We start from the raw sequence: 9,528 nt of genomic DNA, 5'->3' as shown, positions 1-9,528 counted from the left end.
AATCGCAGCACGCCAGGCCTCCCTGTCCATCACCAACTCCCGGAGTTCACTCAGACTCACGTCCATCGAGTCAGTGATCCCATCCAGCCATCTCATCCTCTGTTGTCCCCTTCTCCTCCTGCCCCCAATCCCTCCCAGCATTAGAGTCTTTTCCAATGAGTCAACTCTTCACATGAGGTGGCCAAAGTACTGGAGTTTCAGCTTTAGCATCATTCCTTCCAAAGAAACCCCAGGGCTGATCTCCTTCAGAATGGACTGATTGGATCTCCTTGCAGTCCAAGGGACTCTCAAGAGTCTTCTCCAACACCACAGTTCGAAAGCATCAATTCTTTGGTGCTCAGCCTTCTTCACAGTCCAACTCTCACATCCATACATGACCACTGGAAAAACCATAACCTTGACTAGATGGACCTTCATTGGCAAAGTAATGTCTTTGCTTTTGAATATGCTATCTAGGTTGGTCATAACTTTCCTTCCAAGGAGTAAGTGTTTTTTAATTCCATGGCTACAGTCATCATCTGCAGTGATTTTGGAGCCCCAAAAAATAAAGTCTGACACTCTTTCCCCATCTATTTGCCATGAAGTGATGGGACCAGATGCCATGATTAGGTGTGAGTTAAATCATATTCTTGAGGTAGTACAGTGCAAAAGGAAAAAGTCCTAATTATCATTGAGTTCACTTTGGAGAAGGGAATGGCTACCCACTCTAGTAGTCTTGCCTAGAGAATTTCATGGACAGAGGAGCCTGATGGGTCAAAGAGTTGGACACAACTCAGAAACTAACCCTTTCACTTTTTTTTTTTTCACTTTGAAAAAGAAAGGTTCCTCTGAAATTGGAAGTTGAATTAAGCAGTTTCATAAGCCTTCAGTTTCTGATACTTCAGGCAGTAGTGACTATTCTGTTCTTGCCAGAGGCAGCTTATTAGAGTTGAACAGCCATCCTGTGTTCATAGGAGGGAGCCATGCCCTCCCTCCTATACTTTAACAATTTAAGTGTATCCCTGAAGTTATGTAAATCCCATAATTTCAGGAATAAATTGAAAGGAACATTCTGCATCAGAAGTGATTTATCCATGATATACTGCTGTTATTGTTCAGTCACTAAGTCATGTCCGACTCTTTGAGATCTGACTGTACCAGGTCAGACTTCCCTGTCCTCCACTATCCTCTGGAGTTTGCTCATATTCGTGTCTATTGAGTTGGTGATGCTATCTAACCATCTCATTCTCTGTTGCCCTCTTCTCCTTTTGCCTTCAGTCTTTTCCAGAATCAGGGTCTTTTCCAATGAGTCAACCTCTTGGCCTCAGGTGGCCAAAGTATCGGAGCTTCAGCTTCAGCATCAGTCCTTCCAATGAATATTCAGGCTTGATTTCCTTTAAGATTGCTGGTTTGATCTCCTTGAAGTCCAATGGACTCTCAAGAGTCTTCTCCAACACCACAGTTCAAAAGCATCAATTCTTCAGTGCTCAGATTTCTTTATGATCCAGCTCTCACATCTGTATATGACTGCTGTAAAAATCATAGCTTTGACTTTGACTATACACACCTTTTTGGGAAAAAATGATGTCTCTGTTTTGTAATACACTGTCTAGGTTTGTCATAGCTTTCCTTCCAAGGAGCAAGCATCTTTTTATTTCATGGCTGCAGTCACCATCCACAGTGATTTTGGAGCCAAGAAAATAAAATCTGTCACTGCTTCCACTTTTTCCCCTTCTATCTGCCATGAAGTGATGAGGCCAGATGCCCTGATCTTAGTTTTTAAAGTTGAGTTTCAAGCCAGCTCTTTTCACTCTCCTCTTTCGCCATCATGATACATTAATCAAGATGTAATCAGGAGAGAGAAATGACATAGTAATTTGAACAGAGATCGTGTAACATAAAACATTAGTAACCACCATAAAGAATTTCAGTGGGAGGAACAGGTTAATAAGAACTAAAGAAAACTCTAAAGAATATAGGAAAAGTAGATTTAAGGAGCTGTCATTACTCTGCAGATGAGACAGCTGCCCAAGGAAACACTCGCCCCACCCCCAAGGCTATGATCCTGACTTTGCTGGAGGAGGTCACAGCTGAGGTCACTGGATGGTAGAGGAGCTGCTGTGGTGTGGTGTAACTTGCCAGAAATATGCCCACTTTTAGACTAGGGAAAGCAGTTCACAGGCAGATGCCTCGCTGGAGGCACTCTGTTATAAAACCAGGCAGAGACTGTGCCAAGTGAAGCTGCTATCTACTGGCTCACATGCACTGCAGGAGCCTGGTTCTGGGGAAGAAGCCACCCAGGCTGCCCCCAATCAGAGAAGAAAAACCCTTTCTTCTACTAGGTCCTTACAGCACCCTTTTATCTACAAAGGTTAACACTGCACCAGCTATTAAAGGAAAAATATTTTAAAAACCCATATCCATTTTCAGAGCAGACAATAAAGTATGAATTTAGAACGAAGAGTCAAATTGGTAACTGGAATACATGGGAATCCTTGTCTTTCTACTGTCAGGATTTTGATGAAAGTTTTTGTTCTGAACTTATTAGAAAATCAGCTTATAATTTTCAGAATGCAGTTTATGGGTTCTGATATATTAAGGTCTTTAATCCATTTTGAGTTTATTTTTGTGTATGGTGTTAAGTAGTGTTCTAATTTCATTCTTTAAGGTGTAGCTGTCCAGTTTTCCCAGCACTGCTTACTGAAGAGACTCTTTTTCCCATTCCTTTGTCATAGATTAATTGACTATACGTGCATGGGTATACTTCGGATTCTCTATTATGCTCCACTGATCTATGTTTCTGTTTTTTGTGCCAGGAACATACAGTTTTGGTTACTGTAGTTTTATACTATAGCCTGAATTTAGGGGGGCATGATTCCTCCTGCTCTATTCTTCTTTCTCAAGATTGTTTTGACTATGTTTAGATTCTTCTGTATTTCCATGCAAATTTTAAGATTATTTGTTCTAGTTCTGTGAAAAATGTCATTCATATTTTGATAGGGATTACGTTGAATCTGTAGATTGCCTTGAGGAGTATAGTCATTTTAACAATATTCTTTCAATCCAAGAAAAAGGTATATGTTTCTATTTAGATCATCTTCAATTATTTTTTATCAGTGTCTTACAGTTTTATAAATATAGATCTTTTACCTCTTGAGGTAGGTTTATTTCTAAGTATCTTATTCTTTTTGATATGATGATAAATGAGATTGTTTCCTTTATTTCTCTTTCTGGCAGTTCATTGTTACTGTATAGAAATGCAACAGATTTCTGTATATTAATTTTGTATCCTGCAAGTTTATTGAATTCATTGATGAGCTCTTGTAGTTTTCTGGCGGCATTTTTAGAATTTTTTATGTATACTATCTCATCATTTGTAAACAGTGACAGTTTCTTTCTTTCTTTCCTTAGGATTTCTATTTTTTTCCTCTTATGCTATGCCTAGGACTCTGACATAAATCATAGCAATACTGATTTTGGATCTGTCTCCTAAAGCAAGGAAAATAAAAGCAAAAATAAACAAATGCAACCTAATTAAACTTAACATCTTTTACAGCAAAGGAGACCATAAACAGACAAAAAGACAACTTACTGAATGGGAGAAAGTATTTGCAAATAATATGACTGAAAAGGGGTTAACAGCCAACATATATAAACAGCTCATAAAGTCAACATTAAAAAATAGGTTAAAAAAATAGTCAAAGAACAGAGTAGACATTTTCCCAAAGACATGTAGATGGCCATACACATGAAAAGATTTTTCAACACTGCTAATCATCAGGGAAATGCAAATCAAAACCACAGTGAGATATAGCCTCACACTTGTCAGAATGCCTGTCATCAAAAAAGACCACAAGTAACAAATGTTGGCAAGGATCTGGAGAAAAGGGAACATTTATGAACTGATGCTGGAAATGTAAATTGATGCAGTGACTGTAGAAAATGGTATGAAGTTTCTTAAAAAGCTAAATAGAGAACTACCATGCATGAGTGCTCAGTCACTTCAGTCATGTCTGCCTCTTTGCAACCCCATGGCCTGCAGCCTGCCAGGCTCCTCTGTCCATGGGTTGCTCCAGGCAAGAACACTGGAGTGGGTAGCCATTTCCTTCTCCAATGCATGAAAGTGAAAGTGAAGTTGCTCAGTCATGTCCGATTCTTCGCAACCCCATGGACTGCAGCCTACCAGGCTCCTCTGTCCATGGGATTTTCCAGGCAACAGTACTGGAGTGGGGTGCCATTGCCTTCTCCACAGAACTACCATATGACCCAACAATTCCACTCCTGGGCATATATCTGAGAAAAACAAAATCACTAATTTAAAAAGATACATGCTCCTCAATGTCTATAACAGCTTTATTAACTGTCGGTATTCGGAAGCAACCTAAATGTCCATCAACAGATGAAAGGATAAAGAAAATGTGGCATATACATACAATAGAATACTACTCCAGCCATAAAAAAGTGAAATTTTGCCATTTGCAACAACATGGATGGACTTGGAGGGTACTATGCTAGGTGAAATAAGTCAGACAGAGAAAAACAAATACTGCATGATATCACTTAGGTAGAATCTAAAAAACACAACGAACTAGTAAATATAATAAAAAAGAAGCAAACTCACAGATACAGAGAACAAACTAGTGGTTACCACTGGGGACAGGTTAGGAGAAAGAGGCAATATAGGTGTAGGGGATTAAGAGGTACAAACTATTAGGTATAAAATAAGTTACAAGTATATATTGTACAACCCAGGGAACATATCAATATTTTATAATAACTATAAATTGAGTATAATCTTGAAAAAATGGTGAATCACTATATTGTACACCTGTAACTTATAAAATATCATATACCAACTGTACTTCAATTAAAAAGGAAAAAGAGAGTAGATATGCCTTAAAGAATGTCATTATAATTAAGCAAATACATTTTTTACAGCCATTTGAGAATTAAAAGACAATTTGTCTCTGGTAACTTTCGAAGAAATCAACTCACTCTAACCACTCTCCTGACCACATTTGTGCTTCTGACTACTTCTTTGAAACAAAATAATCTAATCATCCTGCATGCTAAGTCCCTTCAGTCATGTCCGACTCTGTGTGACCCTATGAACTGTAACCTGCCATGCTCCTCTGTCCGTGGGATTCTCCTGGCAGGAATACTGGAGTGGGTTGGCAGACCCTTCTCTGGGTGATCTTCCCCACCCAGGGATCAAACCTGCGTCTCTTACATTACATCTCCTGCATTGGCAGGTGGGTTCTTTACCACTAGCGCCACCTGGGAAGCTCCTAATCATCTTGTATATTTAATAATTAGTCCAAGTGGGAACTACTGCTCACAAAATTAATTGCTCCATATTTGTTAGAGTGGAAGGTTTTTAGTTTGGAGTGGAAAGAACTTATGTGTTACTTTACATATTATAACAAGTTAATTTTCAGTTGTTCCTTGCCTCCGCACTACCATTAGATTCTCCGTAACTCCAGGGGGAGCAGGCTTGAGTCATTCTTTTTTACTCCATATTATAGTTTGAGTAGTCACAGAAAACTTAGGAGAAAAAAATATCCATGGTGACATCATAGTCAAAGAGACTCCTCCACAAAGATAGTGCATTTTAGATGTTTCAGCTACAAGTTCTGGAATGCAGTTATTTTTAGAAAGTAATAATAGCTGTAGTAATAACTGTTATCTTTGGTTTGAGAAACTCTTCTTATTGTCATCCTTAACAGAAAAGATTTTCTTGGTGTTGCTGCCTGCTTTACTTGAAGGTGTATCTATCTTGATGGAAAAGGAAAGTTTAGAGAAATAACATTTGTAAGATTTATATGTTAAAGACATTAATTTATTAATGAAGAAATGTTGTAATGAAAAGATATCACGGTTAAAAGACCAGAGACTAAATTTCTGCCTAATATTTTAACATAATAGCTATTAATGATTCAGAATCCAAAGCACTAACTCAAGGTAGTTTATTGCTGAAAAGGAAAGATATCAGAAGAGAGAAAGAGAAATGAGTAAGGTGTGAATAGTCATAATCTTCAACTCCACCTATGTATTCTAAAGACATAGGGGTATAGAAGCATTATTTCTATTTTCTTATTTTAATTACTTTAAATTTATTTTTTCTTAATACTATCAATAAGAATAATCTTTTTCCTTCTTACCAAATATTATTGTATGACTGCTTCTTTCTTCATTGGTAGGAAAGGAATAATAATTAAAATTTTGTGTTTAGAGTCTATGTAAAGTTAATTTTCCTTCACCAGTTTACTTAATAGGATATAGAGTACATATTTAATATAGTATGAGTAATAAAATGAACTCATAACTGATATGAGACAGTGGTCATGATTAATTGATATTTATCGAGATTTCACTGAGTGTTATGACAATGTATTTTATAAAAACACTGTGAATTCTTTTCTGACACTTTTGTTCACTTTATACTTGTTTCTTTTAACTTTAAACTCCACTTGTCAATACCTTGAAATTCTGAAACTATAAGAATGGCAGAGAAGAGGGCAAAATAATTTTTTTTCTATCCCAATAGAATAAGAAATAAAAGCCAAAATGTATAACAGCAACAGTATCAGCAATACCACCACTGGCCAGAAAACCCTAGCGAGGCCTGAACTGCTGAAGATGAAGGCATCAGGCATCTGCGTTCTTATTCCCCCTATTCGCTTAAATGCTGTATTACCAAAAGAAACATTTTAAGGTTGGGAACCCAAGCAAAGCATTGTGAATTCTCTGTTGTTTGTGAGTTGGAACGCTAGGGGACAGCACTAAAATATTCCATGGTTGTTTGGTATTGATCACTTGCATACTGTATAATAAGTAGGAGATTTTACTGTTAATGACTATTGAATGCTCTGTTGATTTCAGTGGACGAAAGAGCACAAAGAGGAATATGAGTATCTCAAGTCTATAATTTTAGCCTTTATAAAACGATGGTTTGATAATTTAGAGGAAGCTCCAGGCTGTCCTTTGGTTGCAAGGAGATAGTAAGGCATGATAACTGAAAGAATTGTGATTTTTCTGTTAAGAGTGGTTTCGTCTTTTCATTCTTTGGGGGTAAATATTTTGCATAAATTTTTATTTCTAATCTTGTTTTTCAGGCACTTTGGAAAGACATGAAACGGGAGAAAGAGCGAAGATTATTCTTAACTGTTGTGATGATTCACAGCTTCCAAAGCCTGAATCTATACTTCCAGTGGCCTCAGAGACACATAAGCACAAAAGTGTAGAACAAAGGTCCTCCAGCTTGTCCCAGTTTGGGCCAATACCTTGCCCTGGTCTGCAGGTGGAGTCTTCATGTAAGGTAAGTTCAAATCAAGCTGCTGCTCACAGTAAACATTACCAACCCCAAGTAAGAAGTAATGTGCTTTCATCAGCACATTAAAAATCAGCACAAAGATAACAACTCAGAGATGATTGTATCTACCAGACATGCCTTCCAAGCAGTCTTGGGTAGATTGGGATAAGTTTTTGAGTGATTATTATTTTTAAATGAGTATAGGTGATGGACAGGGGGGCCTGGCATGCTGCGAGTCATGGGGTCACAAAGAGTCGGACACGACTGAGCGACTGATCTTATTTGATCTGATAGCATTCTTTTTTTGATGAAAACATGTTCTGGCTTATCAATATTGAGCCAATTTTATATGAATTCTTGAATTCTAGATGGTTTTTAATGAAAGAGGGGCAGAAACCTATATTTTGTGGTCTGGTTCCTTTTTTTTTTCCCACACAACTCCATCATTGTTTGTGGAGTTTGAGTTTCACACAAACTCCATCATTGTGTAATAAATAAGGCTTAGAATTCTGACATGCTAATGATCCTAGAGATGCTAAGTGTATCAAAAGAAATCAAACAATGATCTAATTTTTCTGATGCCTTTTTGTTTTTATTTGTGATAAGCAAATTAAGAAGAGGTCAAATACCTAAGTGGAAAAAAATATAAATATATATATATATATATATATGTAGTGAGAGGATGTGTCCTCTTTAACAAACATGGCTGCTAAACTGTGCCTCAAAGCTGCAGGGGTGGGGGGTGAAGCCACCAGCATCTGAGCATCACCTTTTTAGGTTTGAAGACTAGGTTTAGATTTTATCAGTGAGGTCAGTGTTTGTCAATCTTTTGAGAACTGAATCACACTAACCAAACACCCAAGAAGTGAATACGTAAACTAGAATGACAGTTACTTAATTTACAATGATAAATATGGTTGCAGTTCATTGCTCAGCACAGTCTCACTGTAGCAAAGCTACATAGCGTAGGGGAGAAAGGGGAAGTGGAATTTTAACAGAGGATTCCTTGATGGGCTTCAAGTCAGAGCCCTGAGCTCTGAAAAGCTAATGCAATGGTTGCTGTCACCCCATCACGGTACTTTCTCTATTGGTCAAGGCTGGTATACACTGCAAATTTTCTAAATTTTGATTTCCCTCTTTAAGACTCCACTCCATTTAGGCCACCTACTTCTGTGCTTTCTCCTGCAGCTGTTAAAACCAGCGATTTGGGCTGCAGCTTTTTTTTTTTTTCATTTCTTTTTTCTTGAGTATAATTGTTTTCAGATTTTCCAAATCTGTTTTTCATGTTCTTATTTAAAGAAGTCATGGGGTTTTTGTTTGCTTTGTGGCCCTGTGTAGAAAGTGGGACCTTATTTCCCTGACCAGAGATCCAGCCTGTGCCCCCTGCAGTGGAAGCTCAGAGCCTTAACCACTAGACTCCCAAGGAATTCCCAAGGAGTCATGTTTTATATGGACAATTATATCAATATACTAATATTTTTAACATTCATAACTGAAATTGAAAGTGATAGGGTCTTAGTCTCTCCTAAGTGGGAGATTGAACCACACTTCTGTTACGTATTTTAAGACGGAGGTAATCAAAGTCCAGTGAGTAAGACCATCAGACTGCCATGTATTCCATCTTAATGTGACTTGTTGCTTTTTGTTCACAATAGAATCTGTATCTTATAGTGGAAATTATATGCCAGAACAGTAGATGGGAACTTGGATATGTCTCTTGACTCATGCATGCCAGGTGCCTAGGATCTGCAGGAACACATCTCATTTATCAAGTGCCTATTTTACTAATTCAATTCCCAGAAGGTAAACTGATTGCTATTTCATTCAGTTTCTTGGAGGACTTCAGAGCTACCTTTTAGGTGGTGATAACAGTATATATTTCTTTATGTAATTTTGTTTCTGTCTTTTGACTCCAGAAAGTAATAAAATCCTAGGGTCTTGTTTTCCTACTCTTAGGTTGACTCCAACTTTATTTCCTAGCTGCTACCCTTTACCTGGATGACTATAATCCCCAATTTTTACTCTCAACAGAGCTGGAGAATTGAATTAGACAGGACTATCACCTCCTTTGTTCTATATGCTAGACTTTTATTATTGAGCTTACTGTTAAATAGAGCTATTTTTATTTGTGCTTCTTATAAGTTATAGCTTCTCCAATTATGTACTTCATATCTTCATCTCATCCTCTTAGATTTAAGCCTTTAAGACTGTTTTATCTTAATTTTTTTGGGGGGGGC

The 9,528-nt window shown here is 37.5% G+C and overlaps 1 protein-coding gene across 1 annotated transcript in view; it reads left to right on the top strand.

The window, feature by feature from the left end:
• The window catches only part of WDR72 (WD repeat domain 72), a 227,036-nt gene that overhangs the window by 81,484 nt on the left and 136,024 nt on the right, over window positions 1-9,528 (top strand). Inside the window, exon 14 of the mRNA XM_010836763.1 lies at window positions 7,095-7,297. Within this exon, the coding sequence (XP_010835065.1) occupies window positions 7,095-7,297 (203 nt within the window). The remainder of the gene's footprint in view (window positions 1-7,094; window positions 7,298-9,528) is intronic.

Source organism: Bison bison, unplaced genomic scaffold (genome assembly GCF_000754665.1).
Source record: "Bison bison bison isolate TAMUID 2011002044 unplaced genomic scaffold, Bison_UMD1.0 scf7180017864066, whole genome shotgun sequence".
Taxonomy (NCBI): Eukaryota; Metazoa; Chordata; class Mammalia; order Artiodactyla; family Bovidae; genus Bison; species Bison bison.
The sequence above is the reverse complement of the archived record's forward strand: the minus strand, read 5'-3'. Positions and strand labels throughout refer to the sequence as shown.